The sequence below is a fragment of the Manacus vitellinus genome, unplaced genomic scaffold (genome assembly GCF_001715985.3).
Source record: "Manacus vitellinus isolate BGI_N305 unplaced genomic scaffold, ASM171598v3 scaffold_0_pilon, whole genome shotgun sequence".
Taxonomy (NCBI): Eukaryota; Metazoa; Chordata; class Aves; order Passeriformes; family Pipridae; genus Manacus; species Manacus vitellinus.
The window spans coordinates 10,126,683-10,153,093 of record NW_021938789.1 but is presented as its reverse complement, the minus strand read 5'-3'; the positions used below and the strand labels follow the sequence as shown (position 1 = coordinate 10,153,093).

At 36.2% G+C, this 26,411-nt stretch overlaps 1 protein-coding gene and 1 long non-coding RNA gene across 5 annotated transcripts in view; one reads left to right on the top strand and one right to left on the bottom strand.

Moving 5' to 3' along the window:
* The window catches only part of FAM184B (family with sequence similarity 184 member B), a 41,103-nt gene extending 15,004 nt beyond the window's left edge, over positions 1 to 26,099 (top strand). Inside the window, exons 3-12 of one of the 4 annotated variants that reach the window (XM_018067745.3) lie at positions 5,288 to 5,398; positions 14,636 to 14,848; positions 16,072 to 16,225; positions 17,407 to 17,519; positions 17,937 to 18,121; positions 21,087 to 21,233; positions 22,631 to 22,748; positions 22,933 to 23,037; positions 23,707 to 23,909; positions 25,370 to 26,099. In XM_018067745.3, coding sequence (XP_017923234.2) covers positions 5,288 to 5,398; positions 14,636 to 14,848; positions 16,072 to 16,225; positions 17,407 to 17,519; positions 17,937 to 18,121; positions 21,087 to 21,233; positions 22,631 to 22,748; positions 22,933 to 23,037; positions 23,707 to 23,909; positions 25,370 to 25,460 — 1,440 coding nt within the window. In that variant the 3' untranslated portion in view covers positions 25,461 to 26,099. Of the gene's footprint in view, positions 1 to 5,287; positions 5,399 to 14,635; positions 14,849 to 16,071; positions 16,226 to 17,406; positions 17,520 to 17,936; positions 18,122 to 21,086; positions 21,234 to 22,630; positions 22,749 to 22,932; positions 23,038 to 23,703; positions 23,910 to 25,369 lie in introns of all 4 variants that reach the window. The other 3 variants (XM_018067737.3, XM_018067749.3, XM_018067754.3) reach the window with 3 other exon arrangements.
* LOC108638748 lies at positions 24,356 to 26,326 on the bottom strand. Its single transcript, XR_001920060.2, has 3 exons — positions 25,606 to 26,326; positions 24,852 to 25,292; positions 24,356 to 24,736 (listed from the first exon to the last, which is right to left on the bottom strand). It is a non-coding gene; the product is annotated as an uncharacterized LOC108638748 (long non-coding RNA).
* Between the last annotated feature and the right edge of the window lie 85 nt (positions 26,327 to 26,411).

Genomic DNA, 26,411 nt, shown 5'->3' with positions numbered 1-26,411 from the left:
GCCAGACTGGGAAATAGAAACATGTTTTTAATCTGCAATACCTCTGAGCATTGGTAAATACTAGCAACAAAATCTATTATAAGGCTTGAAAGGTGTAAGGACTGTTGTTTAAGCAAGATGAATTTTCTGTTTTCTCCTTAGTGTATGCCTAGAGGTTTGAGACTTTTAGATGAAAAGCATCACATTAGTGCACATTTATTGTTATTACTGTAGAAGAGACAATGCAAAGGCTGACAAGTCATTAAGTCTGAGCTGTTCAGTTTAGTTTCAAAAGAATTTTGGCATATGCCAGAGGTAAAACAAACAAGCTTATCTTGAAGTTCTGAGCTACAGAGAGTGTTAAATATGAGTTAGTTTTAACCTGTAAGGTTTCACTCAGCATTCATCTAGGAACAAATGGCAATTATAACTGAGCAAATATTTCAGTATTATGCTATACATCTGAAAACTGAAACTAGAACCTCCAGAAATAGAACATTAAATATGGTTCAAATTTTTGCCTTTAGTTATGGACAGTCAATTCCCAGCAAAGTTCATAGGAGCCAATTTTTTCTAAGTTTAGGCATTATGGAGTATGTTACAACTGTTGTATTCCAGCAACTTAAAAAATTTCCAAACTAATATACATTAACTTTTAGCATACATTGTCATGAAATTACTGGAAGTATAACCTCTTTCAAGTTTAGGATAATCTCAGACATCTTTTAGATGGTAACTCTTGATGAGTGTTCACTTTACAATGACGCTTACTACATGGGAGGGAATGGTTCCACATTACAAATATTCTGGCAGCAGAGACAGTTGAAGGGTATGGAAGAGCCAAAAATGCATTTAAATCAACTCTCTAGGTGAAAGATTTATGTTATGGAACTACACCAAGAGAGAAAATGACCATTTATTTATTGTGACAGGAAAAGGACATATGTAATGAACGTGGAAGTAATGTCATGCATATTTTAGGATTTGGAAGTGTAGCTTAAGCAAAGACAGCAAGAAATTCTGGGATCAAAAGGTATAGTGAAAAAAGTGGAAGAAGATCTAAGTGTAGTCAAAGGCAGAAATACACACAAGAAAAGGAAATCCTGCATAAAGCAGGTAAGATGCTCATTAATGTCATTCTAAAGTATTTCCCCTGTTAGTAGTCACTTATATTGGAAATTCTGCAAGTTATTTATGCTATTTGAAGTGTAAATTTTGATACTGCAGAAGATGTGGAAACTATGTTGAATTTCCAAAGCAAAGCTGTTAATACAGTAGATAAACTGAAACATCAAATAACACAGCTGCAGCAAATGACTTGTCCCAAACAGAGTAAGAAAAAGAGCAGCTCTGAAGATGTGCAGGAGCTTTAACAGGTGTTTTGCTCTCAAATATTCAAAGGCATGGCATACCAAAAGTACTGAAATCAGTGTAATTTTTCTTTTAAAATTAATGGCTTTTGGATTATTATACAGTAGTCAATCCTGTAAGATTCCCAGATCTCTGAGCTCATTCAGTGGCACAGTGACTCGTATTCATAACCTGAAGTACATAAGTTGCTGCAAAGACAGCAAAGAAACTATGAACATCCTTGAGCTATACCAGGGCTGAGTGTTCAACTGGTGCTATAACAAAAACCTTAAAGAGAACAATGTCCAAGGCAGACTTTCTCTGTTGAGGTCAAGTTGGAATACTGATTTATTTATTTTTAAATATATAAAACAGTTTTTCTGAAAAGCAATGCAGAAATAGTACCAGGAATAAACTCAGTGCAATGAGGAATGTGGGTATCCAGAAAGTTCCCTCTGTACGATGTCTCCCCTTAAGCAACTGTCCAGCCCTGAATCTTTTCTATACTTTTTAGTTCTCTAAAACTATTGTTATGGTGCCATTCCAGAAAATATGACATGGCCTCAGAGACATAAGAAAAAACAAATTGTCTACTGTACTTTTCCACAGGACTAAGGTTGTCCTTGAGGAAGCCTGCATGATTGGAAGTGAGTTACATAGCCAAGATCAAACCAGAACAGCAAAAACCCCCAAACTATTACTAGACTAACGGGGAGGTTTATCATCCTGGATCAATACAGTTCTGTATTGCCAAGTAAAATAAAGCCAGTATTTTTCAATGGAGTATTTCCACCTAAATAGCATATTCACTACAAAATAGACTACTGCCACCCCAGAATTCTACCCTCTTGGGGATTTTTTTCATATCTATATGATATGAAATAGGATATTCACTACCAAATAAACTATGGAAACTGTAGCTATTTACAAAGAGGGTATGAATAAAAGAGAGAACTGTCTTTGTAAAGTCAAGCCTCAGTCCCATAAGGAAAAGGCTTGTCTGAAGGAATAGCTGTTGAAAGGGCTGGTAGATCTTGTAATGAAGGATACAAAGGAAATCAGGGCAGTCTAAAAGTTCATAGAATCTGAAATAAAAAAATGCAGAAGGTAGGAATGTTCTTTTATTTATAAATGCTTTAATTCATCTGGTTTTAATCTTTTTGGTCGCAGTGACATCATTTGAATTATGCTCACTGTGGGCACTTTGAATTAACATAAAATGCCAGGATTTTATTGCTATGGTCTTACTGAAGAAAAAGAAATTAAAAAAGGTCAGACTGATGTATTTCTGTGAAAAGCTCCACAGACAGGAAGGTGAATTTATCCTTGATGTGACAAATGGCCTTCTTAGCAACACTTATCCTTGCATGCTTTGCATGTGGCAGTTGGAGTGATTTATATAAGAACGCTCCTGGAGAAAAATGTATTGTGGGTGTTATTGTAATTTCTGACTTAAATTTTCATGAATCACTACTGTGAAACACTCAATAAATTGATTTAATCAAAATTTTGCATTGTTTAGGCAGAGGATCTAATTCTGCAGAGAGTTGGTAAATTAATTCAGAGCACGTGTTACCAATGAAATTACAACTATTTACAAACAAATGCATGCACACGCACACACATATGCATATATATATGTATGTCCTTATTTAACTTTAGTCAGAAAGAATCCTCATCTTCTCATGGATCCAGACAGCTTACCTGAGCAATACCTTTTTTCAACATGCTTTAAGTGGCTGGGCTGTAATTCTTGTTGTTGATATGCATTAGCAGCAATTGGCTTAAGAGATTTCTCAAAGAATTTCACTTTCATGAGAACTACTATCTGTGACTGAATCCTTTGGCTTTAGGAAGTTTGCAGTCTCTAATGTTTCTGTGCAGTAAGAACCTGAATGTGAGCTGAAATCTATTCAAACAGAGGAGGACCTTGAAACACGTTTGCCTTTAAGCATGTGCTTTAGTGCTTAGTGAAGCTTACAGCCCAGTGCATGTCCAAGTGGTTTGCCAAAATTGAGCATAAACTAAGGAGGAATTTAGTTTCTGACTCCTAATGTACTTGTGGGTTTGTCAGACATCTTCTAGACAGAAAAAAAGATTAATTGGAGCAGTATGTAGAATTGGACAATCAGACTACTGGTCGAGTGTTCTTTAGACCCTTCTTGGTGCTAAAAATATACTTTTACCCATTTTTTGCAGTTAAGACTAATATAACTTTCCGAGTTTAACACTGACTTGAGAATAATCAAACCAATTGCTGTCAAGTTGTGAAGTCATAAAAAGCACACAGCTGCTGTCACTAAATGTTGAGCTTCATAGTACTGTCGTGATTTTGGACACTAGAAATTGTGTTTACTGCTCATCAAAAGAATTAATTTCCTTGAAATTGTTGAAGTTTATACATTTTTGCAATCTTATTTCTCAAAACAGAACCCGTGTGAGTAAATTATTTTATCTCCTTGTGAAAGGGCTCATGTTTGATCAGTATGTGAAGATGCAGTGCTTCAAGGTACACAGCTACATCATGAAAATGATATTGCCTTTTTTATGGTGTATTCTTCTTATTATAAGTTTGTACAGGTATACTTAAAATTATGCCAGGATGAAGCTCTTCATGTGAGTCAAATCAAATTTAAATATCAAACATTCATACTTTAGAAAAAAGGCATAGTAGTAGTTATTTATTGCTTATAGGCAATAAATACTGTTGCTTGTAATCTTCTCTTCTTAGAGGTTCGTATTAATTAAATTAGAAAAATCTTGAGTTAGTAAAACTTAAATACAATGACAATATTTTTCATTATTAATGCTATTTATATCCTCTGATTCAATTAAGGTCTGTAGCAGCTGCTTGAGAAGTATTATATCTATTTTCCAGATAGAAAAATTAAGATGTAGAGAAGAAAGTAAGTTGCCAGAGTTGTAGTGGGAATGTTGCACCTGATCTTCAGGTTTTAATCAAAAAGACTGTTATATGCTCTTCTTTTTGTGCAGGCAAAAGTAAAGCTAATTTCTCCCTTGCAGTACTCACACATCTGTTTAATTTCATCCTTTAATTGCTATCTAGATTTTAAACAGAGTGGGATGTGTGAGAAGGGGCGGTACAGGACGGGAGAGGTGTTAAATTGCTATTTTTTTCTCTGTTTCCTCCATTTGTAGTGTCTGAAGTTATAGAATATTTTTTTGAGTCAGGAAATTGGCACAAATAGGAAGAGCAAGTGCACTAATAAGCTTGTAATGCATATCACTTCAGGAGGTTTCTAGAAGTTGCACATTCTGTCTTTCTACAATAAACAATTGCTCACAATTGCTGCAAACAATTGATACAAACTCTTGGTCACTGTCTTGCAACTGGGATTATCAGTGATTTTTCAGCTATTTCCAGCGATAAGGTGGATTATTGTCCTCAATTCTTTTTCCAATTTAATTTAATTTTAATTTATTTTATTTTATTTTTACTTCCTCATTGTGATTTTCTTTATGGATGCTAGCAGGTAGTGCTTCCTTTGATTCTCTTTCCCATAAATTGCCCCTTAGTTAATCATCTTGTTATTCATATGGCCAAGGTATATTTATGTTTTTTCAGGTCTTGTCGGTGACTCTTACATACTAAATTATTTTTGAACACTAACACCACTTGAGGCAAAATCGTCTGACTCTTCATGCTGTACAGTTTTCCTCCATGGGGAAGCTTTCAGTAGATTAGGATTATGTGAAGTGTATTGTCGCACACTAGTATTAGAAAGAACCAAACTGTTAATACTTTTTAGTTGAATGACACAAAAGCGACATTCAAAAACAGTAGCATGTACTATTGTGTAAACTGCTCTGTTATCTAGGGTGATGTAGATGAAATATGTTCTTTCTTTTTCATGCTGCATATTTTATTCCAGCTGTTGCATGCTTTTGTCTCGTTGCTTCTTTCTTTTCTTTCTTTTTTTTTTTTTTTTAATTTTAGGAGCTCCAGACACAGCTAGATGAATTTCAAAGAAAATCAGAGTGTGAACTAAAGCAACTAGAGAAAGAGAAAGAAGTACTAACTGGGAAACTTCAGAACTCTTCACTTGAGGTAAACTGAGCATAAATGTAACCCAGTAATAAAAGGGCGCTTCATTTTTCATCCCATTTGAGAGATTCTGGATTACATTTTAATAGTATTTGTTGTGACTTTCATTCAAGAAAACATGCAGGGACTCCAGAGAGAAATAACAGAAATAACTGCTTCTAAACATCTATGAAGATTTTGACAAGCCTATTTATTTTGATAAATTTCATATATCACCTTTTGGAGATATACTAAGGCTTCTGGTGAGGACTTCAGCTATACCAGGGTTGCATGGTGACTGACTGTACAGTACTAAGTGAGATTAGAATCTTCCTTACAGCTCTTGTTGACTTTCTGATTTCTTTTTCTTAATGCTTAGAGATCTAGAAGGGGCTGCTTGTTTGCTTGTCTGCAAGAGAATTCAATGGTAAAAAGGTCAAACAGATCATTGTTTCTGTTCTGCCTGCTTACTGGTAAGGTTGCTAACTGAAGGAGATTTGAATGTGCAATAATTTAGTCTATATTATTAGTTAGGTATGCCTCCCTCTATGTTCTGAAGGTCAAGAGTGAAATAGGGAAAACATTGTGACCCTAAAGTAGGTTTGAGGGTGTCGTGGTTTATCCACGGTTCTGCACTCTGGTTACACCTAAGTCGTAGCACAAATCGAGAGACATGGATTAATCTGGAAATAAATAACTGAGCTGTGTTATTAGATTATCCACCTGGACCATCTGTAATGTATAGTCAGTTGCAGGCCAAGTCATGCAAATTTTCCAGATTAGTGCATCTGCCAAGATATTTTTACAGGTAAGTGTCATTATTTTAAAAGCCAAAAAGCAGATTGGCTAAACAATTTTATGCCAAAACAAAATCAGAACACCTACAAGGCAATTATTTACCCAGGCAAGCAGTGCACCTTTAAAATTTCTGACAGCTGTGAATATGTTTTCTTCCTCTCAGATGTTCCCCTTTTGTGTTGTTCAATTCTTTTTGGCAAATACTATCTGCTTTAAAATGTTATGTACAGGATATTTCCCTTTCTTCAGTGTGATCATGTGAAGTTTTTACCTCTGAACATTTTGATACTTCTATCTCATGGATAAGCTACAAAACAACTGCTTTAACAGCACTGAAATCAGTGCCCTGGTGAAAAGTTCTGATGATGCTCCATGCTGCATGTATTTTTCTACTCCCAGTATAAAAGTGCATTTGGTACCTTTTTCAGGAGAAGAATGAAATTATTCATGATTGTCCATTCTGGGAGATTATGGGTTAATGGAAATGTTTCCATCATGAGAATTTGTCATCTTTTTTTTTTCTTTATCTGCCGATGCAGGTTTTGAGGCTCCAAGGTTTTATTAAGCAAAATGAGAATATTCCCAAACACAAAAAATTTTTTCAGTCTAGCTCAAGAAAAAGTAATGAGCCATGAGAATTAGGTAGGTCATGCTGTGGAACTACTGAATTACAGGTAGCCACTGATGTTCTAAGTGGCTGTCTGTAATTTGCATTGCTAATTCTAACCAGTTTCACTACCAGCAAGTTCAGCAGGAGTTTGCATGGTGACATCTCCACAAAAGCTCAAGAGCTAGATCTTCCTCAGCTGATATTTGTAGACTCTGAGTGGCCATAATAACCTCTTGTTTAGTTTTTGAAGACAGAGAAATGAGAGATAGGCTCTTCAGGGGGCTACGCAGGTTGTTGTTCTCCCTCTACTGCCTGTTTTCAGTTTCCCACATGCCATCACTACTGTTTGGTGTCCATGTTCCAGCAATCGAGGCATGTGTTGTGCACATTTACTATATGTAACGCCTGCTTTTTCTCCCATCTGTGCTATACTAGCTGTACAAGTTCTGAATGCAGCATGGCCTTTTCTCTTTCATTTCTCCCATAGAACAGATTTGTACATTCTGTTATCAAACAGAGGCATTCTGACTCCATTTCCCAGTCTTAGACATACAGAATTTAAGTGTAGTTCTTAATGTTCTGAAAGTTCTGGCTAAATCCCGTTTTTAGGTTTCATTACACATTTCTGCATGCCACTGTTTTCTCCAGGTTCTTGTCTGAGACAATTTCAGGTCAATCCAACATCTTTTGACCTATCTGGAGTGACTTCTACACATGTATTGCAAAACATGGGTTCTCAGAAAGCAATTGTCTTTATTAATTTTCATATTCTCTGAAATATACTTTTTTTCTGACCAAATATAATCTATTCAAAGATGAAAATTTACCATGATATTCTGGCATCCCTGGGTAATGCCTGAAAGTTTACACTGATTTGAGGCGTGAGGAAAAGAGATGAAAGGGAGGAGTCCTGGCACACTGTATGATCTCACAGTATTGTATATATTCATGCAGGTGGTGCATTCCACTGAAAGGTCTCAAAGAAATCGAAAGGTTTATAGCATGAAGCAATTATTCTTCAGGTTTTTGCAGATAAAAAAAGTAAGGCAGTGAGTCATCAAATTACTTTTCTTGAAGTCATGTGTTCAGGACAGAAAAATATGAAAGAAACCTGTGTTATCTAACTGCTCATCCTCTCGTATCACAAGATCATGGTAAATTAGCAAAGAGTAGTAGGAAATTATTGCCACTATAAACATAAACATAAATAATATAAAATATAAAATAGTATGTATGTGTTATGTTCACAACACCATGTTACATATAAACAAATACTTTAAGAAACATTTTATTGTGTCTTAGAATCTAACAGTGCTCCCAAAAAGGAGGAAATGCTCCATCTGAAGAGAAATTTTACATTTTTCTTGATACTCCAAAAGTTACTTTCTGAACTAATTACTTGGCAGTATTGCCAGGGAAGGGAAGTAATTTCAGCTTGTAATAGTTTCCTGCTATAAGTACATGAATATTCACAGCCAAGAAAGAACCATTTACTACACAACATTATGTTTCACTGAGGGCATGATTGCCAGCTGGGAACCTTTGCAATGCCTCAGCCCAGAACTTCCGCCTCAAAGGTTAGGCAATGTGCTGTTACTAATCTAGTTCTAACCTGGATACAATTTCAGATCTAAAAATAGCTTCCTTGGCTACATAAGACCCATTTTTGGTTGGGCAAACATAGCTAGAGCACTATGCAGAGTAGGCAGAAACATGATAATTTCATCTCTCTGGTGTTGCACTTCTAAGTGGCAGTATTTCTGTATTAATGAGATTTTTCTGGATCAAGAAATCAGATTCACATCTGTTTGGTCCTTTGGAAGGAAGAATGGGAGATCCTGTGTGGGTCAAATGCTAATTCATTGAGGCCCTCCAGTTCCTTGCTTTTGCACTACAGGATCTCTTCAACATGTGTTAAAGGGTCTTGGCACCACAATATAGGAAAGATATAAAGCTCTTAGAGAGCTTCCAAAGGAAGGTCACAAAGATGGTGAAGGGCCTTGAGGGGAAGCTGTATGACGAGCAGCTGAGGGCACTGTTCAGCCTGGAGAAGGGGAGACTGAGGGGAGACCTCATTTCAGTTACAACTTCTTGTGAGGGGAAGAGGAGGGGCAGGCACTGATCTTTTCTCTGTGGTGACCAGTGACAGGACCTGAGAGAACAGCCTGAAGTTGTGTCAGAGGAGGTTTAGGTGGAATATTAGAAAGAGGCTCTTCCCTCAGAGGGTGGTTGGGCACTGGAACAGCTCCCTAGGGAAGTGGTCACAGCCCCAAGCCTGACAGAGTTCAAGAAGCATTTGGACAACCCTCTCGGGCACATGGTGTGACTCTTGGGGATGGTCCTGTGCAGGGTCAGAAGTGGGACTCAATGATCCTTGTGGGTCCCTTCCAGCTCAGCATATTCTGTGATTGTGTGCTTCTATTCTGGAATTACAAAATACATAAAATCGAAGTGCAGACATCACCTTGTCATATAGATCTTTGAACAATACTAACACAGCAATGCCCAGAGTTTTGATGGGTCTTGGAGGTACCACCAAATAGCAGAGTACCACCAAATAGTAGAGTGTGTTCACACCCTTCCATCTGATCAAGAATTGCCACAAGTTTAGGAAGAATGGAAGGCTGTTTAGGAAGGCTCTTGCCTGTGAACTTAATTGACCTAACTGTGAAAAAAAGCCTAAAAACCCCAGTAAAATGAAATTTCTTTATTTTGTTTTTACTTCTTATACCATATTACTGTTATGATGTAATAGCATCATAGTAGGAGTGAAACCCTGGAGCATTTGGGGGCCTTATGTTGACTATGAACAACTTCTCAATTGCAGTGGTTTTTCTATGCATCAAAAGACAATTTTAAGCCTTTTATAAAAATCTATTCCCTACAAATGCACTGAGAAACTGTGCTTGCAAGCACAGTGAATTAAAATAGTGAAGTAGAAGTCAAACAGGGGAATTGTGATGGCATTCAGAGCCTTATACTTGCCAAGTGTTTTTATCCACGGACTATCAAAGTCTGAGAAGTACTTCTTCAAAAGAATCAAGCAATCCTTCTCAGAAGAGGGACAGTAATTATGGTTAGAAAATAACAAAACTTGGAAGACTTTTGAAATATTTCAAAACTCATCAGTCATCTTTTAGTAAGAATTGTTCATTTCTTTCTTTACATGGAAGACAGTTGGAAGCAAATTCAGCTGTTGTAAGAAAGATCCAATGCAAATGTAACCCTGAAATTTTAAAAGAATTTGGCAGAGCCTAAAAAGATACTGTTGCCTTGAGTTTATACTGTACTGTTTGCATCTTTAAGATCACTTTATGCAATTCTGGTGGATAAAATTGAATCAGGAGTACAGAAGTGAAATTTTTTCAAGAAATTTTGTTTTGGAGCAGGAAGACATTATAAAACACAAAATCCCAGAGTGCTGTTGGTTTGTTAATAATAAAAGTATCCAAATAGATTCTGGACTGATGTGAGTTGGTATAGTTTCATTGGCTTAAATGTTGCTTTACCAATTTAAACAAATTGAGGATCTGGCTGTCTGTTTTGAATTAATGAAGCACAATAAAATACTTGGGCACTGCAAATCATTCCAGAGAAGGATTTTCACTGGTGGATTTGAAAGCCCTTTTAATTGAAAGATTTAATTTCCATCCTGATGGGATGGAAACGTTTGTTTCTTAGCCTCTAATGTTCTCTTCATGAGAAAGAATGTGTTTCTGTGCCTGATACATTTCTGTAGGGTTTTTTCCCGTAATCACTGAAAAACAATGTTTCTAAGACTAGTTTTCCATCTGATTTCTTACTACATGGTGTTCTCTTTGTTATCAATTTACTGCTTAGCTTATTTTTAGTTAGTATGATCTTTTGTTTCATGTTAGAAGTGCTTTGAGCCAATAATTGTCTGTGAAGAGTCTGGAAGGTTTATAATGTTGTGACTGCAGATGAAGTTTATATGTGCATCTTTTCATCCTCCTGCTGAGATGACTGTTTAATTTGCTGAAGAAGTATTCTCAGTGACATTTTTCCTGTGTCCAGTTTTTCTATTAGAAAATATACAGCCTACTCCTCTGACACATTCTTTTTACTCACTTTACTTTAAGGAAGCAAAGAAAAAATGCATACTTGAGTGTAATAATGCTAATGCATACTTCATCAGCTGATAGGGGTGACTCTGCAGCATTAAGTGTTTCACATCAAAGATTAGTTTTATAAGGACCTGCAGTACCAAAAGACTTCAGTGTTTCCTTTCTCTATATAGGAAAACACTGGCCTGAGTTCAATAGGTGTGAAGACAAAGTAAATTTTTTACCTGCAACTAGAAGCCAAAGTGCCCCTTTTCATTAAATCTTATGATTTACCATATATTAAAAAAAAAGTAAAAAAATAAAAATTGCAGCAGCTCTGAAACAAAAGTATGCTTGGCAAGTGGCTCTGCCATTTGCCTGTTCTTGGAATGTATCCAGGCCACAGATAGATTCCATCACACAGCCACAGTAAAGACAATTAATATTTTTCATAAAGAATAGTATTTGGCAATTATTCTTTGCTAGCTTGTTCAGACAAATATTTTTTTGTGTGTTTAATTGGATGACAAAACAGAAGAAGCCAAGAAACAACTGGATGACTAGTTAACTGAAACTCAAAGTGGAGGCAGCTGAAGCTATGTGCTCTTTGAAATTAAATAAATCAATTTGGTTGGATAGCTTCAGTGAAATTCAAACATACCATGTTGGTTTGAAGTTGTTTAAGAAGTGCTTTCCAGCACTTAGAACAAAATAAAGAACTTTATTTGCAAAGCACTGGAGGAAGGAATTTTTATTTTCTTCTTATCTACCAACCTGGCATTCCCATGATTTGTGAGAGGTCTGGGCTTGTTTTGGTTTGTTTCTTTGTGTTTCTTCTGTCAGCTTTCTCACTTATTTAAAGAGTTTATAGGATAAAATAGAGTAAGCTACAGTGTCACCTGTTGCCATTTCTTCACTTGTATATAAAGTTGTCATTGGACAGCTTAGGCCTTCATCAATCAGGTAAGTGTCCCAATTACCTTCATATGCTCATGCATGTACTCTTGTTGTCTTCTTTTTTCTTTGCCTCTGTTCTTCCTTTCTTTCTTACAGAAACAAAACAGAACCATCACTGCTACCTCTTCTTTCCCTGTGTTCTATGAATAAAGCGATTTTTCTTCTTACCAATTTTTAAATAATTTAAGTTTTAAAAACACCAAATTAATATTTGAGGAAAAATGTTAAGTTTTCAATTTGACCTGTACATTTAAAAATGTCTCCTTTGGATTATTTGACCGGAGGTTTTATTGATGGCTTGGTTTGGCCACCAAGAAGGAGGCAGTCAACTACCTAAACTGGTAGATCTGCTAAAGAGTTTTTTAACAAGGTTTTTCTCTGTTTGCAGATTTCTGTCATGTCTAAGTTACAAATGCTGCTGTAGATCTCAGAACATGTGAAACATCAGTAATAAAGCTGAGGAACTTTGAAATTCAAACATAACACACTATCTCATCTGGTAAAGGAAATCCATAGTAATGTGGCCCTTTATGAGCAAGCTGTTGGAAAGGATTCAGAGGGAAACTGAAGTTCAAGATCAGTGATGATAAGTTATGGCTGCCACCAATTAATTGGAAAAAAGGAGTTTGCCTTGTGGATTTTCAGTGAAGAACAAACTGTTATGTAAATGGAAGGAATGCAATATATTGACTTGTGTATAGGAACAGCAGTTCTAATAAAAAATGAAACAATAATTTATTTTTGTAGCTGCTCAGAGGTATAGAATCCAGATTTAGTAAAGGAAGTTCTGTTGTTCTCATGATATATGTGTTTGTTCAAGTAATAGGTTTTGAGGTATCTCCAAAGCATATGAAGTTCATAAACATTTGTGTTTCAAATGAACAGTGCTTACACAGAAAGAAATCATCTTTATCTGATAGTCTGGAAATGCAAACTTTTTACTCAATATTATAAGCTACCAACAGACCAAACACAACAAGTTTCTCCAATGTTTTTGGGGGCCTACATAGTTGCAGTGTAGAAAAAAAAACAATTAAAATAGGACAAATTTATCAAGTAGAAATAATTCTTTCTAAGCTGTATCTCAAAAGGAAAAAAGGGTTTAAATTAATTTTTCTTCTTTAATATCAGGGTTCATTTCTGGGACATAAAGACTTGTACAAATTCTAGAGAGAATGGAGCAGATGCCAAGAAACAATAAAAGCAGAAATCAGGACTAGAAGTGAAGACAAGGGACAATGTATTTGGAAGTACAGAATGTCCTTTCTCCAGAAGGAGTTGAAACCCTGGGAACTGATTCAAGCTTTGTGGTTTGCAGCATTACGAGCCTTCAGAGCACAGTTCTGTGCTAGAAACCTATGAGAATACTAGAGGCTTAGAGAGTACTTGAGTAAGGGTTGTGATCCATCTGGGAATGGAGAAGGGCCTCAGGAGAAGGAAAGGAGAAAATGCATCATTTGGAGGAGAGGAGCCAACATGCTCAACAAATGTGAGAAAGAACAGTGCCCTGAGCTAGCAGGAGTACACCATCAGAAAGGCTTACTGTGATTTGGAGAGATCTGGCACAGTTCACCAGTATCTCCATTTGGACAGTGCAGCACTGACTGTGCCCAGGTAGTTAATAAGAAGCAAGGTCTTTGCATATCGTGCCTTCTTTTCTCCTGTGTAGCTCAAAATGTACTGGAAGGTGCAATGTGAATAAACCGTGGAATGAGAGAGACACCTTAGCCCATTTAGTAAATCTTCATGTAGCTTTTGTGGTGCTGCATCAAAAGGGGACACAAACAAATATTTATCTAGCTAAAGCTACAGTGATTCCTCAGCTAATAGTCTGTCTACATTATGCATGGAAAAAAATAAAGGCAACACGGAAGAGTAAAAGAACATGTATTAGTGTACAGGTAAGAGTAGGACACAGGCATAGGCTATAATCCATATTGCATCCAAATTGCAGATGTGAGTAACATCATTTCAATCTCTTTAAGTCACATGAAATCATAAGGATGCGAATTACTTCCTTTCATATTTTGATTAAGACTGAAAAGTACAAGTATATAGAAATGAAAAACAGACCATCCTCTTTCACATATTCCCCAAAAGAAAAGGCAAGAGACATAAGGGTATTCTGACTTGGAACTCAGATACAGCAGCAAAACCACTAATTGGCCTTATTAAGTATGCATGTTCCTATGCAGAAGGCAATTTTTCAGAATTTCAAATACAAATTTTTGCTGAAAGTTGAGAAAACCTACCTACTAGAAAAGACAACAGACTCCTCCCTCCTTCCCCACCAAAACAAGCCCCACTAATTTATTCTTACAGATGGGTATTTTTTGTTACTTTTCCGTCAGCCATTATACACATCTACTGTGTTTAGTAATTAAGATAGTAGAAAAGATAAATCTGAAGCTTGATGTGCAGAATTCTTGTTTCCATTGGTTCTAATCTACTGCTTTATGTAAATGGATTCTGCAGTGTTACATCTCCAGGACAGCAAGAAGCACAGTCTTAGGCCTGCCTCCAAGTTTGTGACATAATAATTGTGCAAGTTGAACCATGGATTGCATGTATGAAGTGGAGGTGATTTGAAAAGAAATAATTTTTAAAAAATACCTGATAAGCAACAGACAGTATATACAAAAAGGTTGTTATTCTTCACTGAAAAAACAGTTCCTTGCACAAAATCCGCATCTTTCTATTTTTTCATGTTCATAAAGTTTTCATTGTTCAAGTTCAGTTTTCGTGTTCACAAAATATGTTCAGTTTTACGTAATTCCTCTCTGTTGTGAATGCAGCCATTAATCCAACTCTGCTGACTTACTTTTCTGGAAGGTAGCTCAGCTGAAGCAAATATTAGACCAACAAGCAAATAATTTCAAGGAGTCACTAAAGAAACATAATCTACAGTCCAACAAAGAAAAAGAGAAGCTTTTGCAGGATCTTCAAAACACCATTAAAGAAAACCAAAATGTTAAACTGCAGTTGGAGGCATCACATCAAAAAGTCTTAAAAATGTTGGAGAAAAGCAAAAATCAGGAACTAAAGGTCAGTTTACTACATACTAATGTAAATATATATATATTTATGGCATAAACCATTTTAATGACAGCTGATTATTAAAACTCAGTTATCTCCAGCTTAGTGATGGGTTGCTATTGTTGCATGTAATGAATTATTCTGTGATTTTGGAACCTCATCATCATCAGACTGGGTTATTTGTATGGGGTTTTTAAAATAATTTTAACTTTTTAACTTGGACCACAGTGAGAATTAATGCTTCATAAAATAAAATACTCTACAGTTAGGCTGTAATGAATACAAGCACCTTTATCTGTGCTGCTGCTTCAGAACTACAAAGGAATTCCTAAGTATATTAATAATAGGACTCAGTTTTATTATTTTTCATCCATTATTAATTTACACATAAATACTTCAAAAGCATAATAGACATGTATAATGATGTGTATTGCCTTACATACCTTCAATCAATTCAGTAAGTGGATAAAGGTTTGAGTGGATTTATTTCAGTGACAAAATGTTAATACAATATACTAATGTTCTAAAGACTTTTGCTGTTTGAGAAAAAATCAATTTTAAAATGTAAATGTGATTGTGACATGGAGCTCAGATGTCCCTGTTGATTCACACAGCTTAGAGAACCTTATAAAACATTGGTAATAAAACCACTCTAAGAAGAATTTAATATCTTATTTATATATTCAGAATAAAATTCGAGTTTAAACAAAACCAAGCTGAAGGCAGTAAGTTGGTAAGAATGAAACTGAGGACAGGATTTTGCTTTCAGAGCCGCTGCAGGGCAACTGCTCCCTCCATCATTTACAGCATGACAGCAGTACTTCTAATGACAGTGGAAGTTTTAGCCAAGAATGATACAAGGGAAGATAGAAGACTTTATCTGATACACTGTGATAAGTAATGAAAAACAGGTCAAATCTGGGGGCTTTGTATGTTAGATAATAAAACATCTTTCTAATGTCAAATAGTGCAAAGATGTCAGTGTTATTATTTCATCATGTACACCAAATCTAAGAGGTGATATCTTGATAATTTATCTTGTATGTATTAAGTCTTAAATTTTAACTTTGGCTCATTTTTATGCTTTCATTGATAAACTGTCTTGTAAAGTGGTGATAAAAATAAAAGTTGTACAGTGGAAGGCCAGATTCATCCTGGCATTACAAGTAAAACAACAAGCTGATAAATAGACTCCAACTGCTTTGTTTTGGGGGGGGGACTTTTGCTTACAGGAGGCAGAAGAACGTTTGAAAAGGGAATTTAATGAGACTTTCAAGATCCAACATCAGTCTCATAGGCTGGAAATACAAACCTTGGAAGAGAAAGCAAAGAAAGAATTACAAGATGAACTTGAGCAGATACAGAAGCAGCAAACCCTGTTGCTAGGTATAGTGTCTCATGTCATGCACAGCTCCTACTGCTTGATTAAATATATGCTGAGAAGCACTGACTTTCATCCTATTCATTTTCTTTCCCATCTTCTGGGAAAACTCAGGTCTTTGTGAATCTCCTTTTTCATACCCTGAAATTTCAGCAATACAGTCAATATTCTTTGTTAACTTGGCCCTCAACTGTCAGCAGCAGAATGTTGCTGAGAGCGTGGTCTGGTGTACAGCATTCAAGTATGCATTTTCAGGTATATTAAACTGGAAAAATGTAGTTAGTGTGTATGAATTTCCTCTTTTTTTTTTTCTATGAGAACAAGAATTATTCTATGTTGTTCAAGTCTGCTCTGTTGAGTCTAGCAATGGAGATCAGTTGTTCCCTATGTATTGTTTAGTCGGTTTCAAAAGTGCCCTAAATTGTTCAGAACTAAACACAACACTGCATTAGGAAGGTGTGTAATATCTCCAGGTTTAATCTCATGTTATTAAAGCTCATCTATAAAAGGTTTTTTAATTTAAGAATAATTTGAAAGTATATTAAGTACAAACTGGATTCTCTTCTTGCTTGTTTTTTTTTTTTTTTTTTTAGAAATTCAAATTTGCTAGAAAGATTTCTTGCTCTCTAAAGTTTGTGTGTTCAATAAACCAATTCTGTTCTTCTTCAAGAATAATTGTAGGGAGACCATAGAGAGAGAGAAAAACTTTTCTCCTTGTACTTGATCCATCCCAAAACTTATACCCAATATACACAAAAGTTGCAGTACATGACAGGTGAGCTTACATAAGTGTTTTACTTCTTTAACACGACCAGAGCTCTCCTCAGTCTGTCTTGTGATCCTCTATAAAACACCCGTGGACTTAACAGGGAAGCTCAGGGGTGCTCCAATAAAGTTCAAGATGAGAAGAAGCAATTACAGTGGTGTAGTCTGCAATACAACTGCCACAGAATTGCCTCTCTGATTCTGACATGGAATCATTGTTACTGTAGCTCCACATCATCTTACTGTTGCTCAACTGAGTTACCTCTCTAGTAATAGAAGGCCATTATGCCTAATGGGGAAGGAGTTGAGGAACAAAGCAAAATGTAGTAGATCAATGTTTTCATCTACATTGCCTATGTCTACCTTCCCCATCCAGCTCTCCTCTGACTGCCCAAATGATTGTCTGTCTGATTGTTACTAGGATCTCTAAGGATGGAACTCTCTGAGCAACAAACATCATGCACTAACCTCAAGAAACAAATAGAAGAACTGCAAATGGAGCTGAGGAGTGTGAGGACACTGAAGAAGCAACAGGCAAGAGACCAGTTCCTACTTCATTGCCATGTTGTGTTTAGCAAAAGCAATAGTATCACATTTGTCTCTTTAGGGATAATAAAAGTGTGCAGTCTCTTACAGAAATTGAATGTGTTTCCTTCCCTTATTTCTCACTTTAAATGATAGCATTGTTTATAATTTCCTCCCTATGGGCAGGCTTTTTTTTCCATTTAAAGATCAGAATCTACAACAGAAGTAAATGAATGTTACAATAAAATAAATTCTATGGAGACTAAGTATATTCAAGAAGTTTTGATCACAGGTTTTGTCTTGCACACATCATGGCACATATAATTGATAAATCAGAACACAAAAATTCAATGCACACAATTCTAGCAAGATCTTAACATTAAAAAATAAGAGTCTGTGAATAAATAAATGTGGTCTTTTTCTTAGGAAGGAAGTAGCCAAAGCCAGATCAGATCTCTTCATGATGAACTGGAAAAATGTCAGAGTGAAATTTCTGAACTCAAGAAAGAGAATTTACTTTTGAAGGACACAATGGAGCTACTCAGTGCTGAGCTGGAGTCGCAGAAGCAAGAAGCTGCACAGCTTCAGGATAGAGATAAACAGCACAGAAGGTTTGCCTTAAATTCAAACTTCACAGTGCTATCTAGAGATTCAATAATAATGTCAGCATCAGAGGTGTTCTAAGTGCAATGCATGTCAGAATCTTTCCTTTCTAAAGTACTAATTTTAGAGGCTAGGAATTTTGTAAAAGCAGTAGTTCATTTCACATTTCCCTCCAGCCATAATAGAAGCATCTGAACTAATTGCTCATTATATGGCTCAGAAAAATATGTCTAGTGTATCCCCAAAGGAGTAACCTGAGAAAATCTGCAAAATGTCAGCCTTAGAAAGGCATTGGAAGACATAAACAAATCCTAAACTCACCCAAGAACTATTAAAAAAATAGAGAAGTCTCTGAGAATAAATATCAAATTTTTATACATACTCTCTGTAGCTGAAACCAATGTTAACTCCAAAGGGGACACTTGGGAATGCTGTGTATACTCCATGAGAGTTTGCTTTGGTTGTAGCAGTCAGCTTTGCACTGAGGGAATAAGGGCAGTGACAATGGACACTGACAGCATCTCTAGGCTGATGGAAGCCTGGAGCTGTGACATACTGTCAGGGCACAGGAGGGGCAAGATGACTTGTAGTCTTGTAGAAGGTGAACCACATCTTCTTAGTGTAGCCACAGGCTCGGCACACATGGTGCATTGCAGTAAAAGCAGTCCTCCCATTTATGTACAGAAAAAGTGCACAATCACAGAATCAATTAGGTTAGAAAAGACCTCTGAGATCATTGAGTCCAACCTATGACCACCTTGTCAACTAGACCATGACACTAAGTGCCTCCAGGGGTGGTGACTCCACCACCTCCCTGGACAGTCCATTCCAACGTCTAATCATCCTTTCTGTGAAGAAGTTCTTCCTAATGTCCAACCTATACCTCCCCTGGTGCAGTTTACATGGGAGACAAGACTGAGTTCACTGCCCACTGCATTTTTATGGTTTTGAATACTTGGAAATTTCTGGATGAACATACTTAACACATTCTCTTGGCAGAGGGATATGGTGTGTGGGTACCTTTCAGTTTGTATTTGCAATGATGTAGAATGTATACTCCTAACTGCACAAGTTGTATATATAAAAGGATTTCTGAAAAGTATGCCCTTAAAAGAATCTTTAAAATTATGACCCATATAGTCTAGGGAAAAACACTCAGTGGACAGAATGTCTCTCTGCAGACTGTCAGAGTGGTCAGAGTAATTCCATTCCTGTCTACCAGTCAGCAGATATTCAAAGAATGAGAAACGTTTTTTTTGCCCTTGCACTCTTTTGAGAGTTACTTCAAAGTGAATTTCATTTCAAGCTTTTGAAGCAAGATCAACAGAAAGAACTGCAAACCAGAGTGTTTCATCAGTGCCCTCCAGCTACCTTGAAGGAATTTATAGCCTCTGTTCATGAAGAGAAGAATTATTCACGTGTCAGTGATGAGGTCTAAAGGGCCTCAGATGCTACCATGGGAGGACTTGCTTTACAGGGAATAAATGGTGTAGCTCTACTACAGTAAGCATTTGAGAAGGAAGCATTAATGGAAATTATGTAAGCAGAAATTCTTCAGATAACAGGAGGTAGGACCAGAGAGCTGAAGTGGACACAGGCACCTGCTATAGGCTGCTCTAAAATTAACCCATGGAAGACCCAGAACATTAACTTGCAGCTCTCGTTTTGCTTTTGCAGGACTAAAAGTTTGTGTAAGGGAATAGTTAAGTTGGTGACTGCATATAAATAAGTGCTATTTTTACTTTAACAACACTGACCCTGTCTTATGCCATATAGTTTTTTCTGATTTTAAAGTTGATAGTGGCTTGTTATTTGCATGTGATAAATTTTTTAACAAATTATTTAAAATTACTAGTTCTACTGTTGCCAAGTAAGTGAAATCAATAATCTGCTGGAAGTAATAATTCACATTTCCATTCTCTTGAACTGTGTGAATTCCACCTCCCGTATGGCAAGCTTTTGCAAGGATTAGGATGAGAGCAAAGGTATTTTTATGGGAAGAGTGGACAATTTCCAAAATGGCTATTCTGAAAGAGAACTTTTATTCTACCCCTAAAGATCTATTTCAGGGATTTTGCTCCCTTTTTTACCCTTATTCTTCTGCTTCTTATCTTATGCCAGTCACTTGCATGGCTGTGCTCTAATTTCAAGGCATAAACCTTTTGTGGGCCTTTTGGCCTTTCCTGAAGCCTTTCAGAAACAAGTGAAACAGGTTTGGGAGTACATAAAAAAATAGGGGAAAAAAAATTTAAACTGAATATCTTTTGTGAAAATTACAGTTGTTAATCTGCTGAGTTGAGCATCTCTATTTTAAACAGTAAACCATAGATCATGGACTCTCCATTGAGTTAATGAAAAAGTTTCTCCAAGGTTTAACAAAGCATTAGCAAACAAAAGACAACAAACTAACTATGATTCTTCAGAAGATGTCTATTGCTTTTGGAGTTGGTTTTAGAAAGCAATGTTCTGGTTAGGCTTGAAAAAACGTTAGGCATTTTTTAGTTTTCAATTATTTTTTTTTTTAAATTTTAGGATGATGGTATGCAGTATTAAATGTTCTAATACCATGATGTGGTAAAATAAATCATCAGAGCCTCATATTAAAATCCCAGAGATTTCAACATAATTTTGCTTAATGTGAGTGAGGTATTTTATTGTCATGTTTTATCATTAAGATTAGTGCACAAACTAACCCTAGACAGAATATCAATAGCATCATTATATGGAATATTCCATTTCCCGAAGGGTGAAGGTCACGTACTTTTCAAAAAATTTTCCTCTTTGTCAGCGTTAGGATGGTTCTGCTCAGATTGCTACCAAAATGTCAGTCAAATCAGTAGAGAGAAGCCAGCTCTGTGCCCAGTGAACTACCTTTGCAGTCAATAAAAGACCTCAAAACTGCATGCTTTGATCAATGAAAATAAACTAGTATTGAAACATGATAATTCAGACATATTTTAATACCAATGGAAGGCTACTGGTAGAAGACCTCAGTATCAAGCATAAAAAAGAACTGGACATACTGAAACAAGATCAACAGAAGGAAATTGAAACCATATTATCTGATTTCAGCAGCACTCAGGCACATCTTCTAGCAAAGATTTTCTCCTTAGAAACTGCGTAAGTAATTTAAATGAACTGCTGCTCATAGTGGCAGTGAGTTCTGTTTGAATTTATGGTTCTTAGTATGTATAATTTTTGTATTAATCATACATAGAGTGTTGTAAGGATTGAAATACAAGTGTATTTCCTTTGCAAACCAAAAAGACCCAAAGCCATTATAATAAATTCTGAATATTGGTTAATCTAAAGCACTATACATAAAGTTTTACAATACTAAATTAAAACTTGCATGTAGTATCTAGCAATTTTATGAAGTGTAAAATAATCTTTGTCACAGATAATACCAGAGGCCTTGATCCATGATCTTGTACTTAATTTTGTTCAGCAGAGCAGCATCTTTGAAGTTAAGAAGCTCTTGATCATTTTTAATCCATTGAAAATTTCCCAGGACAGCCCCCACTAACTCATATAAATAAATGCACTTTGCAGCCCCCTGTGGAGTTGTTGTGGTGCTTCAGATTGTACAGGAGAGGCCACTTAGAATTATCCCCTTTGATTATATATCCTTTTCCCTTATCTCAACTGTGAGCAGAGGACCAGAAGAGAGACCTTGCATGTAAGCAGGCCTCAAACCTTTCAGATGTTAAGATTTATCTTTTTATTTAAACTCTGACATGATAAGGTCCGATGGTGGTCCTCTAAAAAATACTTACACCCCCCCCCCCAAAAAAAAAACGAACAAGAAAAAGGTTGTTTGTATTCTGTAATACATTGCTCAGTGTGGGTCCTGGTTATGGCAGGTGAACTTCATAGAACTCAGTTTCTCAAACAGCAAAATTCATGCATTTGGCTGATTGAAAGAATGATTTGTGTTCTCATGAGTCAATCAAATGTATGTTCCCACACCATATCTAAGAATGTGTAATTCGCATTTGAATCTTTTCCCCTGATTAAGGAATTTAAAAAGCTGAACTCAGACTACAGGTTTTGACTTAGAGAGTTCATTAAAGCAGCATGTATATCCAAGCTTCTCTTCATGAAAGTTATAGGAATTGAGTATTTCTGAGGGTTCTAAAGTTACTGGGTCAGAAAAGAGAACAAATAGATTAATACAGGTATGTATAGATACTGAGACGCAGATTCTTTTCTTTGGGAAACTAGACTAGCCATGCAATGTGCAAGCTTCTTATTTTACACCAGGGGCTGGATTTTATGCAGACAGGTGTTGTGGATTAACCCTGGTGGCAATTTATTTTGGAATTCCACAAGATTCTATCCTTCTATGTAAACCATGTATAGATGCCTATTTTTTTTTTTTTAAAGGATGTTTAATCAGAAAGGCCTGGTTATGCCCCTGTATTTTAGGTTTGGAATTTAGGGCAGAGTACAGCCCAGGTATCTCTTGAACCTGATCTGAGGAAGTTTTTTTCCAGTCTGCATTTTCTTTGGAACAGATTTAAAGAATTAGAAGAAAAGTCAAGAAAATGGGAGTCCAGGTCAGAAGATACACACCTTGTAAACTGTCTGCAAGACAAATTAAGTGAGAGAGAAGAAATCATCAAGCAGCTGGTGGTAAGACTGCCTTTTATATGCAGTTATGTATTTTGGAATCTATTGAAAGGCTCTATTCAGTGTTTCGCACATTGCTTCAGACTGGTTGCTTCTTTCTGTTCTAGAATACTTTGACAAATGTGTGTTTCCCTACCAGCTTCCAACAAATACATGTTTCTATACATGTAACTTTCTTTCCCCTCAGGAAGGAAGAAAATGTCAGCATTCACTTTCAGCCAACACTGAATCCTCCAGGAATCGGTCATTTTCTTTCAACCCTAATACAGCAGGCTTGACTCCTTCCATCAAGGTAAGATGGGCAATGCAATTAAAATCACAAATCATGAAGTTTTGTTACTATTTGAATCATACAGGTGATCAGGACAGTAAAAGTGCTATTAATTTTTTATGATAATGTTATTCAGTAGGATTCTTTCCAGTAAGCCAACTTAGTCAGGTGTTGAGTATAACATAAATTCAGTAGAAGTATATGTGCAACATGAATACAGGTTTTTAAGCAGATGTAAAACACTAAAACTCCAAAGGCATGAGTCTTCCACAGCGATAAGCACAGCCATTGTTTGCAGATTTGGGAGTTACTAATTGGGATATTGCATGCATTAAGGAAAATTATGAATCTGTTTGGGTTGCTCAGTATTTGCTCTTTGCCATTCCAGCCCCTCTGCATGATACTGTCTATAAATAGCCATTAAAAGAGGGGAGGTCAAGTTGGTGGAAAGCACCTTGATCTGTCTAAAACCCCAAGATCGAATACACAAGTTGTTTTAATTAGATGGGACCAAATCCATGGATCCTCACAGCATACTGTCAGAATCTAAATGCCTACAGAAAAAGATGGGACCCTTCCTATCTGAGGTTCCCTCACAAGACATCTAGGAATGAGGTATTGTTGAGGTTTTATAGTATAAATTGAAAAAACTGTGTATGTAATGAAATTTTCTGTTACAATAAAAAGCAGCAGAAGAAAACACTTGAGGTGCCCAGTCGTGTTGTCAGTGTTCCGAATTTAGCTTCCTATGCAAAGAGCTTTTTGAGCTGTGACTCGAGATCAAAAAGAAGTGCTCCTCAAATAACAAAATCTACAAGCTTAGACCGGAGTCCTGGCTGCCTCAGGGTGGGCTCTCCATCAGCACAGTCCTCAGACAGCAGTGCTGCCACAAGGTATTTATCCATTTTCTAAGACAATAAATGAATTTATGTTCAGAATCTTGTAGGCAAATCAAAATCATTATACATTTGGAAATACACAACAATGTGAGGTTTCTGCAGTGCAGTGAACTCCGTGTGTTCAGTTCTCTGCAGACAGACTCAGAACTTTACTGCAGGTGTAGGCTATAATCCCTGCCCAGCAGAGCTTACACTTGCAACCCCTTCTGGTGCTAAAAAACAAGAAGAGTTGCAAGTACTTAACTAAGAATGCAGTTAATAGTGAATATGGCTGTTTAAAACCTTGAGCATCTACCAGTGGTTCTAATAAGGATGTGTCTTCTCTCTTATTTTTGTTTCTTCACCTTGCACTTGGTAGATGTAGATGACATATTTTTATTTTTAGGAGGTATTTCAATGAATCTAGGCTAATCATTTCACAAAGGGTTTAGAGACTTAAAAATTGATTAGCAGACACTTAAGTAAAAACTTCATTTCATGTTTTCTCTCTGAAGAACTTGCATTCTTCAGATTTAGGAGTTATTTTAACAATGTTTGGTATTTTATAAACATAGCTGAACTTAATTAAAAATACATGTAGCTAACATACAATTATAATGATAAATATTAAAAAAAAACAAAACCAAAAAAACCCAAAAAACAACAAACCCTACCACTATGTTTCAGGACCAAATCCAGTCTTCTCACCTATCTCCTGGTGGAGATTATTTATCCTGTAAATTATGTGCTAGAGTTCTTTACTTCAGGGCAGATGGTGCTGACTGCCGACAGAAACAATAACCTGGGACTCAGGGTTGGATCCAGTTTGGCAATTCCCACATCTAAAAGATAAAAATGTGCTGTGTCATGCCAGATGACTGCCAAGGCAAATCAGATTTCTGTTTGAAAGGGAAACAAATGCACAAGGAGACTGAGGGTAGCTTGGCTGCTACTTACTTAACTCTTTTAGGTCAGTCAATCATAAGTCAAGTCTTATTTGCTATCATTTGTTAAAAAAAATCCTGAATGATGGAAAAGAGACAAGGTAATAGGGTTGATTATAAATGCCAGATAATGTTCAAATTAATCTTTCAGTGTCAAATAAAACTTTTACCCAACATTTTTAATACATATTTCATATTTTGAAGAGTGAATTGCAGCTGCCATTCTCTGATTTTCAAGACTTCTTATCCTTGAAGCATCCTTTTATTTTTCAAAATGTCAAGTTAAGAATTATGTTCAAACATTTCTCCATAGCCGTTTAGCTCTGCGTGTTACGACCAGGCAACTGTTCGAGTTACCTGACTAGCACAGATCCCACTAGTGTTTTGTAGCTGGCACCTTTTGGCCTTATCCATTCATGTGAGCACAGCACCATGCATAGCATCAGGATTTTTTCTGGGAAAAGAATATTACATATTAATGAGATTGTAAGTAAGTAGGCAAGTCATGCTAATGCTTATTTGTTTGTACAGGGCACATGGCAGTGAACCACCACAAACCAAAGATGACCAAAAACAAGACCCTCAGCATCAAGAATGGTTTACTAAGTATTTTTCATTTTAAAGCAAACTATTTCCATATTTCTCAGAATCGCTAGAAAAGCCATTCCTATTTTCTTTCAGGGAATGATAATCCAATATATGATTTAAGGAAAGAAAATAATAAAAGTAATTTCTAAGTAAATGATGAGGAACACCTGCACTCTTACATCTATTAACTATGGAGTTACAGGCACGGATTTCAAAAAAATGCATTTTTTTAACAACCTCTGTAAAAAATGAAGAAAAAGCAAAAATACTGTTATAAGACTTTTTATAATCAGGAGACTCTACCACTCCACCATTTCATTAAATATGCAATTGGGACTCTCATACATCCTATCAATCTGGTACCAGCTGAAGAAAGGTCTTACTTCTGTACATTTATACATTTGATTCATCAGCTGTTTAAAGTAAGTTATGCATATAATGATGTGATTTTTTAAGTTTTTAACGGTTTTTGTTAAACTAATCTTAAGCTGTACAGCATGCAGTATACCTTCAAGAATAGCATGTTTATAGGAGGCTGGTTTAGAAATAGTTTTGGGTTTGCTTAATAAACTGTTTTGTATAGTCAGCATTGCAATATCCCTATTGCATTTCAATACATGTATCAGCCTGATAAAGTAGGATGATGTGTAAGTATGAACATTAAAGCTTGTAAATGATCTATTTCTGTGTTTTACAAAAGACTGCTACGTTATGCTGAAGTGTGAGTCAGATTGATACACTGAGTTCCAGAGTGATGGGAACCACACACATGTACCTTTGATGCCCACCTAAATGTAAAGTGGAGGAATGACTACATTTATTAGATCATGCTAACTCACTGCTGGGAGGAAAGACACCTATAAAGAAATTAACCCTCAGGTAATTAACTCATCAGTAACTGTGCAACCAGCAGCCTGGTGTTTAAGATAGGCTAGCTCCTCTTCAATTGCTGTACAGTTTGAATCCCTGTTTAATTTTGACCAGC